This window comes from Channa argus, chromosome 3, assembly GCF_033026475.1.
Source record: "Channa argus isolate prfri chromosome 3, Channa argus male v1.0, whole genome shotgun sequence".
Classification (NCBI taxonomy): domain Eukaryota; kingdom Metazoa; phylum Chordata; class Actinopteri; order Anabantiformes; family Channidae; genus Channa; species Channa argus.
Genome location: NC_090199.1, coordinates 904930 through 925400, shown reverse-complemented (window position 1 = coordinate 925400; position 20471 = coordinate 904930). Strand labels below are relative to the sequence as shown.

At 42.4% G+C, this 20471-nt stretch overlaps 3 protein-coding genes and 1 long non-coding RNA gene across 8 annotated transcripts; 3 read left to right on the top strand and 1 right to left on the bottom strand.

Moving 5' to 3' along the window:
* Positions 1–57: 57 nt before the first annotated feature.
* On the bottom strand, positions 58–9952 carry aplf (aprataxin and PNKP like factor). Of its 3 annotated transcripts, none has more exons than XM_067499777.1 (10): positions 9814–9952; positions 8816–8887; positions 8222–8385; positions 7593–7785; positions 7060–7171; positions 4336–4496; positions 3921–4213; positions 2844–2960; positions 2227–2273; positions 58–1739 (listed from the first exon to the last, which is right to left on the bottom strand). In XM_067499777.1, the coding sequence occupies exons 1-10, from the start codon at positions 9904–9906 to the stop codon at positions 1537–1539; spliced, it is 1455 nt and encodes a 484-aa protein (XP_067355878.1). In that variant the 5' UTR covers positions 9907–9952; the 3' UTR covers positions 58–1536. The 3 variants fall into 3 exon arrangements, with proteins under 3 accessions (XP_067355878.1, XP_067355879.1, XP_067355880.1); XM_067499778.1 differs by having other exon boundaries at positions 7593–7761; XM_067499779.1 differs by having other exon boundaries at positions 8222–8358.
* LOC137124692 (uncharacterized) lies at positions 5419–8312 on the top strand. Of its 3 annotated transcripts, XR_010914021.1 has the most exons (4): positions 5419–6185; positions 7039–7125; positions 7531–7768; positions 7954–8157. It is a non-coding gene; the product is annotated as an uncharacterized lncRNA (long non-coding RNA). The 3 variants fall into 3 exon arrangements; XR_010914020.1 differs by lacking the exons at positions 5419–6185; positions 7954–8157 and adding an exon at positions 8189–8312 and having other exon boundaries at positions 6612–7125; XR_010914019.1 differs by lacking the exon at positions 5419–6185 and having other exon boundaries at positions 6612–7125.
* A 988-nt stretch (positions 9953–10940) lies between the features above and the next one.
* On the top strand, positions 10941–14442 carry LOC137124691 (F-box only protein 48). The gene is given in 3 exon segments (XM_067499784.1): positions 10941–11704; positions 11707–11948; positions 12799–14442. Coding segments are annotated over 3 exon segments (459 nt in total). The 5' UTR covers positions 10941–11649; the 3' UTR covers positions 12961–14442.
* cnrip1a (cannabinoid receptor interacting protein 1a) lies at positions 13382–20019 on the top strand. The gene is made up of 4 exons (XM_067499783.1): positions 13382–13511; positions 15601–15893; positions 16809–16953; positions 17139–20019. Exons 2-4 carry the CDS (start codon positions 15715–15717, stop codon positions 17301–17303), a joined length of 489 nt encoding a protein of 162 aa, XP_067355884.1. The 5' UTR covers positions 13382–13511; positions 15601–15714; the 3' UTR covers positions 17304–20019.
* The last annotated feature ends 452 nt before the right edge of the window (positions 20020–20471 follow it).

Below are 20471 nucleotides of genomic sequence, written 5' to 3'. Positions count from 1 at the left end.
AGGTTTCCTGCTTAGTAGGTGACTAGAACAGATTTTAGGCAAAAAGAAGGCAGCTCATTCAGACAATCATGATTTTTTTATCAGGTATATTTGATCATTGAAAAAAGAAAAAACAGATAAAAGAATCAGCACTAAAAGCTGCTGAACGACAGATTTACAGAGTGAATCCCAAACATACAAACCTGAACAGAAACAGAAAAACATCCTCCCACAGTTCTCACATCTCTGATCCCTGCAACTCTCCACGTCTCCCAGTTTAGAAACGAACACTCAGTGGTTTGTCTCAGTGTCACAAACCACACGTGTTTGTTTGTTCTGCAGAAATGTGAAGCTGCACGAGGCACAAACAAATTTCTCTAAGTCGGTGGTTTGGTTTGTTGACACCTGCAGCTGTTTGCAGCTGGAAACACACGTTTAAAACTAAAGACAAGAAATCATCAGAGATGGTGAACGAATAAGAGACCACACAGCTGACTGCGAGCTGCTGCTTCACTTCCTGTGAGGAGGCCTTTGTAAAATCACGGCAGCTCAGACCAAGTCTGTGCATGAAAACTGGTGTTTATCAAAGTGCCTCGGCTTCACACACAGGAAGTGAGGACAATTCTCAGGATGAACGTCCACCTGCTCTTTCAAAAACTCCAAAGGACCAAATATGGATAAACCCAGGTTTTCCTCAGAGGACAAGCTTAATGTCTGTTCCTAGTTTTCAGCAGTGCCCACTTCTGTGTGTGAAGTGGAAGCTGAGCTTAGGTATCGTGTAGGCGTCACAAAGTGGGCTGTGGTTACAGCTGCACTGAGCTCAGAACACTTTGTTTCTGCCAACAAATCCCATAAAAAGACTGAATGTGTATCATGGGTAAAACCAGGAGCACTCATGTTTAAAAGCTAATTAAAAGTCATGGCTGCACATGGTCCTTCATCATGAAATGTGTCACTAGCATTATTTTAAAAATCAGCTCCAGGAGCTGAGGACCAGCACATTTGGCAGAAATCATCTCACAGACTGTAAGAATGAAGCGACGGCTGTTCTGAGCTCTTATTTTGAAACTATCTCAGTCATTGTTTTCACGTGGAAGGAACGTGACACGGTGGAACAGCGGACGTCTGCGGCTCAGAGGAAAACGCTTAATCAGGTTTGAGCCTTTTCATACAAACCAAGTCAACAAGTGTTTGTCATTAGTGTAGCAGTGAAGCCTGAGTTCGCTTTTCTTCGTGTCCGTGGTTTGAGCTACGTTACGTTCTGATTCTAATCGGCTCCCGTCTTTGAGCACGAGCTCTTTTTAAATGGCTCGTGCTTCCTTCTGCTGTGACGAGATTCGTTTCTAATATTTACTCTGTAAAGAGCTTTGTGAGCTTCAGATGTCACTAATAAGTGCTTCAAACACACCCGTGGCACAAGTGTCCTGATCATCTGGACTCAGGCGTCTGTGAGGCAAAGCTCAGGTACTGATGTGCACTCAGGTCCAAAAACGCTTAGAAACCTGGTCAATCTGATCATCTTCAGGTGATTCTGTCTGAACCAAGAGGAAGCTGCGTCTACTTCTTCCTCTTCAGAAACACCTTTGCTTCCGTCTGCAGTCTCCTGACGTCCTCCTTACCGCTGTCGTCCGAGTCAGGAGGGACGTAGTCTGAGTCGTCGGCCACGTCCTCGCTGTCGTCGTTAATAAAGCTGTCGTCGTATTCCTCTTCATCTTCGTCGTCATCATCAGGCTTTCTGGGGGCGGAGCGTGTGGCGCGAGCTGCAGGGACATTAACAGAGTGAACATGTTAGAGGACAGGGTGATCCAGGACACGGGAGGACATTTCCTGTCATCACACTCATGTTTGCAGTTCAGGTGCAGTGATGCTCTTCAGCCTGTCAACAAATCTCAAGTTTCAGAAACAGGTGCAGTGTTTAGAAAAAACGTGAGTGAATACAAACAGTTAACAAACGAGAGACCGGCTCACATTGAGTAGTGAAGCTGCTGAGACCTGCAGAGTCGCCACTGGCTAAAAACCAGGAGCTGATTCTACCATCAGTGTCTGAACCCAAAGGTCCCCTCTGGTTACAGCTCACTGCAGCTTTATTTGTGCAGAAAGAGACACTAAAAAAAACATCGATCAGCAGCGAAACTGATTCTCTTCTTCTTCAAGAGCCACAGCGAGTCCAGCTACATGTGATTAGCACCTCAGAGGCTAGAAAGTAACTGCAGAAACGAGGGGGGGGGGGGGGCAACAACAACTCACCTGGTTTCTTGGTGTGTCTGAACTCTTTCCTGTGCAGAGGGTTTTTCCTGTGAAGGAAAACAAAGTCACGTTTCTCAGCTGTTTCAGTAAATAAGTCCCTTTGTGATGCAGGAACATCTGTCTGAGGGTCCAGAGGACCAATACTGTGCCCTGCATCAAATCACATTAAAGGGTCAGTGAAGGGCTCGACCTGATTTCTCATGGAAATCTGCCCGTGAGGCTTTAGGCCAGTGCTTGTTTTAAGAGAGAAGGTGAAATGATTGAAACATGATTAAACCAACGTTTCTAACACACATTTTGTGTCGTCATGTGCCTCTTTATTAAGCTCTGCCCACCTGCACATATAAGACTAACTTCACTCTATACAGTTTTTAGTAGATTAAAGTATCCTGAACAGAAAAGCTTCAAATATTGTAATAATTGATTCCACAGTCTGCTTAAAGTGGACTGCAGCTGCAGTGACGTGTGCTGGAGTGTGTTTCTGAGGCAGGATGTGCAGAGATGGCATCAGGAGCTCAGTCTTTTTAAAGAAGCCGTAACGTGTGCACACTGTTCAGGTTTTACTCATCACACCCTCCATTCACCTCCATGATAATGGCTGTGCTGTGATGTCTGACCTGTAGCACTCTGTGCCGTAGGGGCACTCTGGTCGATCTGCCTCCTCCTCCTCCTCCTCCTCCTCGTAGTCGGTATCACTGGGGTGACTGCACTCCTGGAAATGGATCGGGTTCTTCCTGGAAACAGCAGGTTTTAGAGACGATGACAGGTTTTCAGTCTGCTAGAGAGGAAACATGTCAAACACTGTGCACACAATCCGTCTCTGGAGGATGTTTCCCCTGCTGCTGCTGCTGCTTGTGTACATCTAATCTAAAGCAGCGATGGCCACGCACCATTTAATCCACAGGGCCTGGCTCACCTCTGAGAGCTATTTTAGTCCTGGAACCAAGACTGCAATTTTCAGCAGCAGTGCGGCAAAAGGCCAGTCAGACAGGTTTATCTAAAAACCCAATGATTGATGATCCACAGGGACTGAGTTTAGACTGAAACAAACTGTGGTGTTGTTGTTGCTGCTACACGTAAGAGGACAAAATCCAGCTGTCCAAACCAGCAGATTTGACCCTGAGTCAAGTTTTTTTCTGATGAGCTGCTTGTGTCCAGCGCTTCAAGTGTCTGGATCAAACATTTGTTTGTATGCAGATGATTTTAACACCTGCCTAGTCCAAATTAGATCGTACACACAACAGACACAATCAAGAACCCAGAGAGGAAAATGAAGGAGTGCGGCACAGCAGCTGTGACATCATGAATTATTCAGATCTTGTGATGTGGTGCTTGGACTTCACAGCTGCCTCATTAACATAAATGGTTTCCTGCGCAGTAAACAGGTGAGCTGGTATACACAGATTTACACTTACTACAGTGGCATCATCGTGAGCCACATGGGTCCAGAGCTGTGCTGGGATCTTTTAAGACCCTGCACCTGTCAAACGTCCAAGTCCAAACACCACGTTTTGAGCATTGAGTTGATTTCAGTTCTGCCTGCTGTTTTAATTGAATGACAGTCAGAACTAGCTGACAGAGTTTAGTGCTACTGCAGAGTTTCAGTACATGTTTAGCTGTATTGTAAAATAATGCTGAATGTAAACCTGAGAAGGATCATCCACAAACTGTCCCAGGTTAACAGATGAAAGTACCTGTAGCAGTCCTTCCCGTAGGGACACGGCGTGCGGAGTCGGGGCTTGGACACAGTGGAAGCAGAGCTGCCGTTTGATCCAACAGACTCTGTAGGTTTAGGTTTAGTCGTTGTCCGTCCATGTTTTGGATTCTTGTTTTCTGTCTCAGGTTCGGTGACGTCAAATATTTGTGTCGGGGTGTTTCCTTTTCCCTCCTCCTCCTCCTCCACGGTGAAGGTGTCAGACTCCTCGCTGACCTCAGATCTGCTGGGTCCGCGCCGATTCCTGACTGCGACCTGCTCCGAAGGGATGTCCTGACAGAGAGGAGACATTGAAAAATTGGAATCTAATTACTTTTGATATTGACTACTTTTTACCGGGATAATGGGGGTAAATTTAAGTCAAAATAGAGCAACCACCAACAACTGTACTCAACTGCTTTAGACTGAGCTGGTTCTTCATCGCTCATCTTCCTCCTCTTCTTCCTTGGCCTCACCTCCTCCTCCTCCTCCTCTTCCTCCTCCCTGAGCTCTGAGCCCTGATTGGCTGCTGCTTGTTTGCTACTGGTTGGTGCAGGTGCTGTAGTTTTCTTCTCAGCTTAAACACAAAAATAACATTTACACAAGATTTACAGAGACTGATACAATGTGGACATGTAAAATTTATAAAACCCAAATCTAAATCAGTTGATCTTTCCGTTTTTAAAGTATGAAAACAGTTTCAGACAGTTTCTCTCATAAACTTTTCTTACCTGGATTCTTTTAAGTGACATTCACCATGTTATTACAACACTGAACAACATTTTCACATATGATCTGCTTGTTTATGAATAAACTAATATTCTTGGTGAATAAGCTGAAATATTAGGATCTATGTATAAAAATAGCCATAACTCCCAGTATTTTTTTAAACCTCTTGTATTACAGCCGACACCCTATGATCAAAACTGCCAACATCAGTCACCATGGAAAGACTGTGCAGTGACTGAAAGCAGACTGATGTTCTCCATTTCTGCTTCCCTCTCTTTCAAATAAACATGAACAGAAAGTGTCACAAGTTCCTCTTAAGGAAACTGGACCTTTTCCATCAGTCCACTCTGCACAGTTCGGCTCGGCGGACACATGGAGCAATGAAGCAGGAGGAGCTGGGGATCGAACCCTCGACTCTAAGGTTGCTAAGTGACCTGTCTAAACACTGTTTTAGAGCTGCATAGCTGACAGCTATGTATTTTGGAAAAAAAAAAGCATTGTTAAATTATTCTATATGCTTTTACACTTCACTGTACAGAGACCTGATGGTAAATCATTATTATTATTATTGTTATTATTGTGTATGTTTAAGGTCAAGTTTTCATCCCCTTACATGCACAGTGTCAGTGTCAGGGGATGCAAACCTGTGCACCCAACTACACATGATAAAAATAAACAACCCAGAGCAATGTTCTAACAGTTACGGTGCCTTAGCAAAGCCAGATTTCACTTTAAGGTTCAGGTTCATTAAATGGGATCAACAGGAAGGAAACACGCCCGTGAATCTCAGAATGGTTAATGGAGGATGTGGTGGAATAATGGGAATGAGTGCAAAGCTCTTGCTGTGTTTCCAATCTTTCACTGAAGCTTCAATCTGAAAAGGTGGTAGTGTTTGTGGATTATGAGGAGGGTCCAGTCTCCTTTTATGATGTAAATGGAACCTACATCTTTCTCTCTGGATTTCTTTCTTCCTCTGGTTTTCACTTCCTCACAACCTTATTGTCTGTGTAGTGGTGTTTTAATGGAGAAACAACCTGAACTGTCTGGAGTGTTTTCACTAATAATTTATTTATGAACTGTACACATGTACTTTTTATGAGGTAAGACTGAACAGTGTACATCTGTTTATTTCAAAACGAAATCATGTTGATTGATTTAACTTGTAAGACTTTATCACATGTGAGGTAAAAACACACTTTAAACACACTCAAAATGTTTTGATTATACACTTTTCAGTTGGGGGCAAGACTCCAACAGCACCAGGAGAAGAATGGGCTCTGGGAGCAGCACCGGGGTCGGGTCTGGCTTAGAGGGGAGGATTGGGACTGTGGCTCCAGCACCAGCTGACGGACTGACTGGGAAAACTGTTTCCACCCCAGCCGGGTTTTAAACCTGAGCTGGTCACGTAAGAGCCAGAGCAGCTTGTAAAAGTCCCAGCTGCCTGCATCCTGATAATGATGACACCTGCTGAAGCCTGAGCCCAAAAATATGATCACTGTTTTCTCTACATGAGGAGGAGCCTCTGTCCTGTGAGGGCGTGAGTGTAGTCAGCTAATTTGAAGGGTTTTTACTCAAAGTGATATTTGCTTCTCCTCATGATGAGGTAAACCTGCAGTCTGCGTAAATCAAAATAAGAGAACTTGTCAGTTGACTCAAAAACAAATTTTCCATATTAGAAGCTAAAGTGCATTTTCAACTACTTGACAGTTTCATAGCAGGAAGCGTCGTAGAGCTAAAGTGAGTTTGTTCATACGTAAAATAATCTGTGTCAGACAAATCCCTTCACATGCACTGTGTTTAATGTAAAGGCTGTGTGACAACATACAACTCTCTGGTTTCTCATGTTTCTCAGAGTCAAAGTCTAAACAATCTTTATCCAGCTTCTGTGTATTCGGTACAGAGGTAGACGCCCAACCACATGGTGGTAACATTACAAAACCTGTGGTTGAGCTACTGCTGGAATTTTCACCACAAAGCAACAAGTAAAATGTCTTGCTGCCAGTCATGTTATTTGGTTTCAAAGCTGGACAATGCTGCACGCAGCATAGTGCACCTCTGCACACCCAGTGTGCACACACACTGTACAAGGTGTTGTTGGTCGGACACTGTAGAGCAGTTGTTAGCAGGACACAGGAGGCGCTGCAGAAGAAGAAAGCAGCGGAAGCTGAACATGAGCTGGGTGCGACAGGGCTTTTATCTTCTTTAGGAACATGTTTAATATCTTTTTACTTTAGCTTAATACAACAATGTTCAACCTGCACTGGGTCCAAAGAGCAGCAGCAGTTCTGTAAACGTGGAGTTCTACAGTTTTCAACAGCAGTGACATTTACAGAGGAATTTGCTCTAAGTGAACACAATCCAGCTCCTATTTTATTATTTTTGGTTTTCAGAGACGGAAGATGGGACTTTACCTTTCAGGGTGGACGAAGGCCTCGTTGGAGCTGTTGCTGCTGCTGCAGCCGCCATCATCCACGCAGGTAAAACTCTCTTTCTGTTTACAGGTGGTGTCACATCACTGTCTCTCTGCATAGAAGGAAAACAAACATCTTTATGATTTGCTGCTATGTGTAGCAACAAAAGTCCTGCTATTTCCTGCATTTGAGGGGAAATGGCTGATTTTTCCCACTTAATGTGTCTGAGGGTTTGTTCAGATTGTCTTAAAATGTAAAATGTTAAAATAACTTTATAATTAGTACATCTCTTTCCCACCACACTGGTCCTTGACAACTTATAACTTATATCAACTTAACTTAATTATTATTATGATGATGATGATGATGATGATGATGAGAGACAAAAGCTAAAACTGCAACCAGTCCAAAAAAATGTTAATTTTGAAAATGAAAAGCTACTATATTAATAAATTCAGTTTAAATTTCCAGCTCACAGGTTTAGAACTGCAGAGCTTCTCTGCTGATGAATACTGAACTGTGAGTAAACAAACCTGATTGACACCTGGATGCTGGGCTTCCTCCTCCATCAGCAGAGACGCTGATGCTAGTGCTTTGTGACATGAAGACGGCTCACGGTTCTGCCTAAAAACAGGAGCAGCTTCCATGGGTGGTTTGGGAGAAACTGGTTTGTCCTCTTCTTCCTCAAACATCTGACAGCTTCTACAGGGTGAATGTAAAACTAATCTAATTAAGAAATAGTAGAAAATGGTAGAGAATATTTTGGGTTGGTCTTTATTGTGTTTAAAATTAAATTCAACTGAAGCTGCTGTTCAGATGCAAATTGGAAGTGAACAATGAACAACATTTGCTCAAGTGTCCTCTTGTGGGTTTGATCTAATTCTTTTGATCTAGCATCAGGTCAGTGGAGGAGATGGAGACTAGGAGAAAAAACATAAGTGGAGCCCAAAGACCTCATAAATCAGCATGTTGGCTTTTAATTGAGTCAACAGATTCCACTCAAACCCCACACAGACCTGTGTGCAGATAAAAGATGGGACTAATTACACAGGCAGAAGGGGAGAGCAGCGTCTTCCACCTGACAGGGGGCAGGCTGAAGTAAATGGGATTCATGTCTTGATCATTACAGACAGTATTAACATTGGAAGGAGCGTGTAAGTACCTGGGAGTGCAGTCATCTCCACCCACGGCCACCACCTTGTAGATGAACTGACCCGGCAGCAGCGAGAACAAGTCACCATCATGAAGCAGGAACCAGGAGTCTTTCTTCAGAGGTCGAGGCTCGTCACTCAGGGACGACTGAATAAAGCACGGGTTCAGGTGGGTCTAAGGAAAGCGCCAAACATGGACGTCGGAAACTACCACCAAAATCTTTACTTTCCTTCCAGCATATTCCTGACAACACTCGGAACGGAGCGAGAAAAGACAGTGAAATGCTTTTACTCCACTCTACAGACTGCACTAATAAAACAGTGTGTGGTGGCCTAAAGGTAATTCTCTCATGACTCCACATGATTTCAAAGAGGTCTTCTCACTGTAGAAGCTCCAAAACCACCTCAGCAACTCCAACCATCCAATATCTATGCAGGATTCACATTCACAGGCCTGCAGCAGATGAGAGGCTCAGGGTATTTCTACATATGTGCTGGCTGCTCTGTAGCTCTGGGTTTTACATAGTGAGATAAAGAGTAAAAATCTGATTCCACCACACAAACCTTCTTTCTTGTTTCTTTATGAAGTCAAAAGTCAAACTTACAGGTTTAAGGTGTAGTTGTCCGTTCAGATTGTCCAGCAGCCCGTGATGGCGGGACACTCTCTTATCACTGACCTGAGAGAATGTAAAGACAAAGAAGACAAAACAAATGAGGTTAAGAAACTAATTTTTTTTTATTTCTCAAATCAAAGGTCAGAGTCTTACTGGCAAGATGTGGACATAATAATGAGCTTTCCTACAGTGACACCATCAGGACAAAATTTTCACTGTCATAACCTTTGATCCACAGAGAAGAAATCCCACTGAGTTTGGTGAAAGAATAGACGACGTTTAATTCACTAGGTTTCCTTCCACTTGGTGCTGCAATATGTATGAATGTAAAAGCTACAGCATTTTCCCATGGTTTGCTGGACCTTCTACCATAATTAACATAAAAATGCAAATAAATAAATTGTTTAATTAATAAAAGCTGAAAAACATCTGCACATGGTGCCAGGCGAAGCAAGTCTTGTTTCTCTCAGGCAAAACATTTATTTAAAAAGATTTGTAATGAAACCAATAAAAAATGTTTTCAATTGGAAACTACAGTTTTTATTTATAAGTAATAGCAACTCGTTCATTTTAAATAGGGTGGCCAAAACATTAGAACCTCTTCTTATCATGCACTCTACCCACTTTGACGTCAGAAACAAACACGTAGCAGAATTATCACCTTTCTGACAGTTTCAATCTAAAAACTGAAAACTTACAACCTTGTAAAAGTAGAATTCATGGCAGAGCTGCTGTATTGGATTGGATTAAATTGGACAGGTGGTTATAATGTTATGCCTGATTGGTGCAGTAAATAACAATAATAAACAAAAACGTGCAGTATTTCGCTCTGAGTTGTAGAGGAGTAAAAGTAACATGGAAAATAAATACTAAAGTAAACTACAGTACTCGCGTAAATCAACTTAGTTCCTTTCCACCTGTGCCTGTGAATACTACCATCAAATTGGATCAAAGTGAAGCCACATCAGGGCAATAAATGAAAGACTCACTCCCAGAAAGGGACCTCTGCCCAGCACCGTCTCCCCCGGCGGCAGGTGGATGGGGTCCCCGCCATCCACCGGGACGAGATCAAAGCCGGACATGTTCCGAGGCGGGACTGGACGCAGCTTCTAGTGCGAAACACACAGCACGAAACTCCGAGAGCCACAAAGGGCGCGATAGGCCATTAACTGTCACATTTAAACAGATTCTGTGCCTCTGTTCGACAACGTACTGCTCGGCGAAAGTCAAAGAGAGACTGGCGGTGGTTAGTTAGTGAACTCTAACCGCCTGCTGTGGAGAAAACCTGGATTATTATCAGGGACTGCGCTAACTGTGCCGAGCACAACTTCTCCTGTTCAGCGAACAATTCAAAACTTCCGGGATGCAATAGAACATGCGCAGTAGATTTGATTCGCATTAAACGAATTCGATCCTCGCTTCACTTCTTTTGTCATTCCTGAATTTGAAGCATAATTTATATTAGTGAAATATTTGTGCTCATACAATATCCATTACGATAGTTTGCGAGTCAATTTGAGTTCTATAGTGCTTGAGGGAGGTTTATCAAAATGTATTTCTGATTTGGTGCACTTCCGCTACTGTCGCTGCTCTCCGAGTCCCCTTGTTATGGATTGTTTACTTAGGTATTGTCATCATTACAGTTTTGTAATAGAGTTTCTAATACAAAGGTGCAATTTGATAAAGCAGCAACGCTTGGCGTCTGTGTGACAGGTGACTTTAAATGTCTCAACGGCTGTTTACACACACGACGTCACCGTGTTTTTGGACGGTGTGCGCATGCGTATGCCGATTCATTTAAACATAACATATATATATACACTACACACTACTATCACACTACACAACAAACTGGATACTTTACTATACTAAAATACTTCAGTAAAAATATGAAAAAGGAAGAATAAAAGAAAAGACCGCAACTGTCCGCGCCTGCGCATAGTGTGATGTATATGTATATATATATATATATTTATATATATGTTATTTGTTTCAATGAATCGGCGTACGCATGCGCACACAAAAAACCCGGTGACGTCGTATGTGTGTAAACAGCCGTTGAGACATTTAAAGTCACCTGTCAGACAGACACCAAGCGACTTCACTGCAGGTAAAAACGGCCTATTTAAATAACTGATTATAATATTCTACATAAACACAACGGCACAGATTTCTTCTCGGTCTTCTCCGTCTACAAAAACATTTTGGGCCTGAAAACTGCGACTGAGAAGGCCGAAGGGATTCTCGTCGCTGTTAGCGAGCTCACCGTGTCCTGTTAGCTGCGGGCTGGAGATCAGATTGGTGTCGCTGAGTGGGAATCGATCTGCGGTTGTAAAATCTGCTTTAGTTATGACAACATTCACACTTTATGCTGAAATCTAAGCTTCGGTTAACTCATAAACACAGGAACACGTTGCCTATGCAAGGACAGAAAATTATGAGCAAATGGTAATAAAATCACCACAAGGAGACACAAAACGTGATCACAATGAAACAAAAAAACCCTACAAACGACAACAAGATGATATTAAATGATGACAGAATTAACCTAAAGAGACAGAAAATGACGACGAGATGATACCTTCTATTAAACCCTGAGCCAGTCTAACTGTGCGCCTGAAAGGCTTCAGATGTTATGACTGATGTCAGCTTTGGGAAAAAAAATGTCCCTAAAAGCCCACGTTTCTGTCTTCTAGAATGAAAACACAGCCATATTCTGCAGTTTGTGTGATATTAGATCTCATATAATGATGTATTTGACCTCCTCTGAGACTCTTTCATACTGTTTTCCAAGGCTGTTTCAAACTGTTGGACTTTGACCTATTATGCTGCATGACCCTACCGGGACCTTGCCTGTGTTTTTGCTTTGTAAAAGAGGACCCCCCTGATGCCCACCAGTGACCCTCCCTGTCAGAACTTTGCTGAAGCTCTGCCAACAGAGATGAGCGTGAAGATCTTTGGTGAGCTGGACACAGAGAGTCTATGCAGCGCCTCGCAGACCTGCAAACTGTGGCATCACATTATTGAGGACAGCGAGCAGCTATGGAGGAGACAGTGTCAGCTCGTCCGAGCTGCGTGTCAGAGGGAGGTGGACAGTGACCGTAGAAATGGGATATCCTGGAAGGTCAGTCAAAGCTTCTGTGAGAAAACCAACGCAAACACTGAAGGAAGAGAAAGCTAATGTTAAAATGTCTCATATTTAAAGAGTTAGTGCTGGTTTGTTTGGACGTGGGGTTTATACAGGTGTTTTTTCCAACAAAATTTGTATTGCATCTAAAAATACAGTATTTCTGAATTAAGGAAATAGTTGATCTTTAACATTTTCAGCTTTACATTAACTGTATATGATGACCAGCAAAAATCCCCAATAGAACGAGTTCATAGTGATATGTTATTTGTTTTCTACTGACAGTAATTATTCCTAACAGATGTTGGTGCTTAAACTTTGTCTTCTTCTCCTGTGGCTCATCAGTTCCCAGGAGAAGCTCACCTGTTATTTCTTTATTAATTCACACTAAGTGTCACAAAAGCATCACACAGTGGGAAAAAGAATAACCTCACACTTGTTTTTCAAAGGATGTGTTACACTGACTTGACAGGACTTGCACCAACGTGTGTTTTTATCAGGGAAAGATGCTTGTGTGACCGTCATATGTCAGACCAGGTTGTACCAACATCTGCTGTTAGGAAATGGAATGTGTTGGTGGGAAGTAACTATATCCCGGCTTCATCATTCAGGGTCGGCTGGTAAAAACGAAACATGGGAAGGAACATGTTTTTTGTGAGGAACTGCAGTTTCTCCAGTCAGGAGCCACTGGCCCCCTTAGGCCTCTTTGTCCCTCTAAGGACACATTCAGTAGTGCACACAACCATGCATGTTTGTTGTCTAGCAAAGAATGTCCTTTCTAAAGTTAGATGTACAAATATGACATTATTACAAGACTTGGGACCTGCTCCTGTTTCCTCTGCTGCAGGTGACATTAGTGAGGAACTACACTCGAAGCTGCCTGAAGAGAGACTGGCTGAGAGGACGATACAGCTATTTGAGATCAGCGGACGAGCTGAGCGGCAGAAAGATGACACCACTGGATGCTGAGACATGGGGAGAGATCCTGCAGGCCGAGCTGGACAGATGATCCGCTAAACTTGGGGTTTTGTTTAAAGGAATTCTGACTGATTTGTAATATATTTTATATTGTTTTATGAGAATAGAACACAAAAACTGTAAATACTTTAAAAATTTTTTTGAAAAAAAGGATCATGGAGACATGGAAATTAAACAGTATTGGCTGAAATGAGTCATTACTTAGTATTAAACTGTTTCAGTGCTGTGATGAAAATATGGCTGAGATTTATTACATTTACATTTAGACATTTAACAAACGCTTTTACCTAAAGAGACTTACAAGTGAGGTAAAAGGCAGCAAAAATCTAAAAAGAAAGAAAGTTGTTTTTTTTTAAGTTAGACTTGATTTGTGCTGAAGAGTTCTGTTTTCAGCAGTTTTTTGAATATTGGGAGTGAGTTTGCTGAGCGTGCAGAGTTTGGTAGCTCGTTCCACCATCGTGGGATCATTGCACTGAAGAGTTTTGCTTGGTGTCTTCTGTGCGGTGCTGGGACCACCAGACGTTGTTCGTTGGCAGACCGCAGTGGACGGGATGGATTGTAGACCTGAATGAAGGAGTTGAGGTAAGCAGGAGCTGCTGAGGTGATCACTCTGTAGACAAGAGACAGAGCTTTGAACCTGATGCAAGCAGCTACAGGAAACCAGTGTAGAGATCTAACGAGTGGTGTGACATGAGTCCTGATTAAAAATGAGGCGTGCTGCCGCATTTCGGAACATCTGCAAGGGTTTGATTGTGGATACCAGTAACAAAGCGTTGCAGTAATCAAGGTGAGATACGACCAGCGCCTGTACAATGAGTTGGGTTGTATATTTCGTGAGGTAGGGTCTGGTCTTCCTGATGTTGTAGAGAGCAAATCTGCTGCCCTAGAGACTGAGGAGATGTTATCCTTAAAGCTCAGCTGGTCGTCGATGATAACACCCAGGTTTCTGGCTGACTTAGTGGGGACAATCACTATAGATCCAATGTTGATGCTGATGTTGTGTTGAAGGTCTGGCTGGGAAGACAAGAACTTCGGTCTTGGAGAAGTTGAGCTGAAGATGTCTCTCTCATCCAGGCAGAGATGTCTGAGAGACAGGCTGTGATGGAAAATCAAGTCTGATTAAATGATTGCATTTTACTAAGTTATAATGGCAACTTGTACTCACTGTACTTTTGAAATGTTGTTCAAACTTTGTCTCATATCCATGTTTTGTCTTGAAGTGTTTGCAGAACTGCTCCAAGGTCAGTTATTGTCTAACAGCAGACTTTTCCCTGTAGTGACCCAGAGTCACTTCGTGCTCACAGCTGCTTATCAAAGTGCTGAAAAGGGAAAAGGTTTCCATAAAAGGAGAAAAGGGCTGGGAGCAGTAGCCTGAGGGTGGAGAATGTTCTGCTAAGCAACAGAAAGTTATAAAACTAATGTGTGATGTATGAAGTTTAGAACTGCATAGGATGGAGAACTGAAACTCTGTCGATATACTTCTCTCTTGCAAGATAATAAAACTTTAAAAGACGTCCTGGATGTTGAAGCTTCTTCACTGATTACACTGGAGGTGTCTAAGACCAGATATTGTAATTTTTGCCATGACGCAGGCAGAAATGAGTGATGAGACAGACTTGAAGACAGACTGGTTGACATTGTGGAAGTTTTTCTTAGAAAGAAAGTTGAAAAGAGAGTTGAGCAATAAATCATCTCTGTGACTTGCATTGTGACATGCAGTTTTTGTTGACAGAATAACTTTAACACGTAGTTAATGTGGAGTTTTAGAAGCTCAGAGTCTCTCAACATCACAAGTTCTACAAACATACACACCAGTAAGGCTGAACATATGTAGAACTAGAGCAGAGAGATGCTTTTGTAGATGCAGATTTGATCCTGCGACAGCTGTGTTTGGAGACATAATGTTTCCATGTTGTCTGTCTGTGCGACTTCTACTTGTAAATTTGATAATCACTAAGGCATATAAATATATCCACTGTTCTGCTGGCATGAAGACAAAAACGTGTGGTTATCTAAGATGAGGAGAACTTCTCACATAAAAAGTGGAACTATCAAATGTTTGTCTAATAAATTACTTAAACCGCATGACTGCAGCAGTACTCTGACAATAATTCTTCTATAGAAACAAATATGTAGCCCAGAAAGAAAGTCAACATAAGGAATAATGACCCACTCACAGGATAAGGGGAAGGACAAAACAAAAAGCTGTTTGGGGCTGCAACTAACAATTCATTTCCCTATTAATTAATCTAATGATCACTTCCTCAATTATTTAATTAGTTTTGTTAATAAGAGGTTATTACTAAAAACAGCCCATGTCTAATATCATTTGGCCCATATCAATAGCTTGCTGTGTTCTGCTATTTGAGCCAATACCTAATGATATTCAGTTTACTGTGAGATCCGTAAATTCAGCGGTAAATCATCATTTTGATGCTTTTAAATAATTAATTAATTATCAAATTGTCACTGCAGTTCAGCAGATTAAATCATGGTAAATTCGTTTTTCTAACGCAAATATCTTATTATAAATGACTGTCTTTGGGTTTGTGACTGCAGGATGAACAGAACTTGGCATTTGAAGTCGTGACCACGTTGCTACAGATCACAACTGTTTGCGGTTAATTCGTTAAGTGAAAACAATGTGGTAATTCAAGATTTTATTTTGAAGGACGTAACCGGAAGCGTCGTTTCGTCCAGCCTGACCCTGGTTCCCTCCTCAGCATCACCGCATCCTCCTCTCTCCCCTTCCCTCATTACGGGACCGAAGACTGACCCTGTGATTATGGACGGCGTCCCCGAGCTCATCAACATCTCCATCTCCCTGCGGATCCAGCCCAACGAAGGACCCGTGTTCTTCAAGGTGGACGGGACCCGGTTCGGGCAGAGCAGGACCATTAAATTGCTCACAGGCTCCAAATACAAGATCGAGGTGGTGGTAAAGCCTGGAAACGTCGAGGCCACGTAAGGAGCGTTGGACCAACAGTCCTGTTTTTCCTTTATTATCGGGTCAAATGTTCGGTTTATGTGCAGCGCACAGCACAAAGGTTCCTTTACTTAATCGGCGAAAAGGCTACGATAAGGTTTCAATAAAGAGAAGAAAACGCGGCCTCCTGCACCATCACCTGATATCCGCCTGAATAAATCATGTGCGGATCATGCGTGATGGTTTTTCTCGTTTGTCTGAAGGTCAACGTGCCAAAATCAGCTGCTGTTGGTGGTCTAAGGGGCTCAGGTGGAGCAGGGCGGCTCCCAAGGGACATCATCAGTCCTTTAGATACAGTATGTTTAGTTTCCGGTGTCAATGCAAAAGTAAAAGGCAAAATACATAAGTTTAGTGTTAATGTAATTGAAATGTGTGAAATAATGATGAAATACCATCAAATAGAGGGTCTAGGATGGTCCTGCTACTTCTCGTTGTCTGGTCCAATGTGTGACCTGTTCTATCCTTATATCACTTGGCTTATTTATACCAGAGCAGGTGGATGAGATTAGTTTTATTAGAAAACAATAGAAATGTCCATCAGAATTTGCCAACAAGCACCAACAAACGTCCTGATTCAAATGAGTTTAAAATAACAGAAGTAACTGTGAAGAAAAGCAGCAAAAGCTCGTATTTGAGAAGCCTGAACTAAGACATATATGGAATTTTTGATCCGAGTACATACTTTGATTATTTACTACTATAATAGTAGAAATACTCTGATAGTAGTAAAAGTACTGCAATCAAAATGTCAAAGTAAAAGTACTTCTTATGCTAAATGTCTCCTTTCACATCAGTTATAATGAATTAGTTGCACTGCAGCGACGCATGTGATCCGAGTCAATGTAATGTCAACGTAGTCTAACAGTGTCCTCATCACTTTGTCTTCCTCACAGCAACATGAACATCGGAGGCATCATCTTCCCTCTGGAGCAGCAGTCCAGGGATGAGGAGTCAGTAGTTTATCACGGCCAGTACGACACGGAGGGAGTCCCACACACCAAGAGCGGAGACCGGCAGCCCGTCCAAGTCAGTATAGAGGTGAGACAGTGGAAACCAATAGAAGTGTGTTAACACATTTGTCCTGTGCTGACAAGGTGATGATGAAGATCCGGTGGATCCAAGTTTTATTAAATGCTCCTTAGCAACAGACAGAAATGTCAATTGGAGACAAAAATCATAGTGATTGCGATAACCAGCTGTCCTCTGTCTCTCTTTCTGTCCAGTTTAACAAGGCAGGGACGTTTGAGACGGTCTGGCAGGCAAAGTACTACAACTACTACAAGAGGGAGCACTGTCAGTTTGGCAACAAATTCAGCAACATCGAGTACGAATGCAAGCCTAACGAGACCCGGACCCTGATGTGGATCAACAAGGAGGTGTTCAACTGAGTCACCCAAACACTGTCCACGCAGCGAAGCAGAGAACACCCGGACTACCAGGACCAACCTTTGAACATCAGCACCACAAAAAAAGGACAGGCTTTTCCAACAGGCGTGGATCAAATCAGTGAGGGTGTGTATCATTAAAACATGGAGAGAACACAGCTGTTTGTTATGCTGGTCTTTTGGGGGGAGGGGGGCTTTAGAGATGCACTCAGCAATGTTGCTCTTTGGCAGCTTCATGAACCATCAACAGGGACTTTTATGAGAAGTGAAACGCCTCAGATGGATAGAACAGGACCCTGTTTCTTTGCCTGATCAAACGTCTTGATTTCAGTGCTTGTCCATGACCTGGTTGCTAAGAGTTTAAGTTTGCAGAGTGCAGCTTTAAAGCAGGGGTGGGGGGCATAGTTAAAGGAACAGTGTATTATTTTGTGGATTGACACAGTTAGATGAGACAGATGTGAATTGTATCTGTGATTTTATCAGAGATTTGTTTAGCTTCTTTAGCACTGAGACTAGAACTGGGGGAAACACAGGCTCTGTACATTACACCAAGAGAGGACACTATACATCATACATATATACATACCAGACCCATTTGAGTTGAACTAAATAACTCCAGGAATTCAGAACAATAACTGTTCCATCATTTGTCTCCACACTGAAACAGAGCTGTAATGGTGGATGACTTGGCTCCTGATGGCTCCTGGTTCCTGGAGTGAAAGGTTCCATTACTAGTAGACACCTGTAAACACCTGTGTTTGATCTTAGATAGAAAGTCCAAAGTACAGCCCTGTGAACATAAACCTTTTGGGGACAAATAACTACATTTCCCAAAGGGCATTCAGCAACATCCTATCACCGAACATACAACCCCACTCCACACAGGTGGTGGAGGAGCATAGTTTTATATAATTTTACATTTGCATTTAGTCATTTGGCTGATGTTTTACTCAAAGTGACTCACAGGTGAGGCAGCAAAAAATCTATGTCAAAGAGAAGAGACCAATGGGAGCAAAGTGGGTTAGAGGGACTGTAGGTCTGATGAGGGAGTTCAGGTAGGAAGGAGCTGTCGAGTTGCCTGCTCTGTAGGTGAGAGTCAAACCTGATGAGCTTCGAACCTGATGAAGCCAGTGCAAAGTTAAGAAGAGCATTTGTCCTTTTTGGCTGATTACAAATGAGTTGTGCTGCTGCATTTTAGATCATCTGAAGGGGTTTGACTGTGCATGTTAGTAGTCCCGACAACAGGACATAGCAGTAATGGAGATATGATATGACCAGCACCTACACAGTAAGTTGGGTCGCATATCAAGAACAGCAGAGTCTAATCCTTCTGATGTTGTAGAGGACAAGTCTGCCTCTGTGAGACAGAGGAGATGTGGTCAGTAAAGCTCACTTGGTCACCAATGATGTCCCCCAGGTTTCTGGCAGACCTACTGGTGACAATCACTGAAGAGCCACGGTTGTGTTCAAGGTCTGTCTGAGAAGAATAGACCTTCAGTCTCAGAGAGGCTGAGTTAAGATGTCTCTCTCTCTTGTCCAAACAGAGATGTCAGAGACAGACAGAAATGTGTCATGAGGCCCTTTGGCTGCAAGATTAGGCAGGAAATCACAGACCTGAGACCAGCAGCTCCCTCTACTGGAAATAATGACCTTCCTCTGTGCTTGTGCACTTTTAGTGCAGCAGACCTGCTACATTGACATTCCTCATGCAAACCTACGTATTTACACGAGGTCTTGTTCATCACCTCTTATCCTGCAGCACTTGAAGCCTTCAAAGTGGTACCTGTCATGTACACTGAGCTGAAACCCGCGTTAAAATCCACTGAGCCTCACACATAAACAATTTATGCACTAATCAGGGCTTTATCAATAGTATAGCAAATTGAGAACACATTTATTAAACAGGCTTATATAGACAATAAATAAAACATACTGATGCATTTAAAAACAGCATCGATGCCCCTAAATCCTCATCAATGTATGTCATAAATTAGTCTTTGTGCTAAGCTAAATACTAGAGCTGATGTTCATATCAGTCTTCTCATCTCCCTCTGGAGAAATCCTCAAGCCAGATGCAACATCCCTCAATAACCACATTAATGGCAGCAGGCAGAGGGACAGAAAGTCCAGGATGGAAGACACCTGTGGATAAAGATGTGGTTAATGTGGTTTTCTTATTTATTGCCTGTGTGGACGTGTGTGTGTGTGAGAGAGAAGTATGAGTGTGTATACATGTACTGTAATAGATTGAATTTATTAATGTGTTAAGTGTTGTGTTATTTAATAGAAATATCCACTAAAACACTGAACGCTGTCTATGAAAAAGACTTCGGCTGCTTTAGTCCTCATGAAATACTTTGTTTTATGTTTTGCTGCTCAGATATTTCCAGCAGCAAAACATTCTGAGTTTAAAGATATAAATCTGGCAAAGGTTGGTTGGGCTCTAAACATGGGATTCAATGACAGTACAATACAGAAGATCATCCGACTTTATTGATTTAAGCCTTTATGCACATCTGTCTCACCTGAAAAGGCGACTTCTTTTTATCCAGACACGGTGCTGATTTGCCCTTTTTTTTCTTTAAATGCATGGCTTTGTTCATTTTGCCAAATATGATCTGTTTTTGAAAGGTATCTCAATGGCTAAACCTTGCTGTTTTGTTACATACTGAAGTGACGAGACTAAAGTGTCCTTGTGAATAAACCAGTACTGAGCCAACAGTGACAACTGCAGTTATTCGGAAATTTGTTACATTTCAGTTACACCGACTGATGTTACATAAGTAAAAATTACAAAATGACAACAGCAACTACGTTTAAAATAAAACAAAGTAAACCTTTGTTCACAACGCAGTGGGGAAATGTCCATGTTACAGCAGCAACATGTCCACTGCTTCCTGTCTCTTCCCAGTGTGGGGACTGTATGTGGGAGGAGCGTGGGGCCTTTGACCTGTCTCATAATAAGTCTGGTTCTCAGGATCCGTCCCTGATCCTACTGAACATATTTGAATGCAGTGTTTACTGTAGTAGTAGTTAGTATTAACTGTGTAGCTGTATAATGGGAAGATGAGCAATAATAAGATAAATGACAAAGATCAGCATTATGTCATAATTATTTTAGCCCTGTTATCATCCACTATAAATGTTTTTTTTTTTCGGGCAGTAACTTCA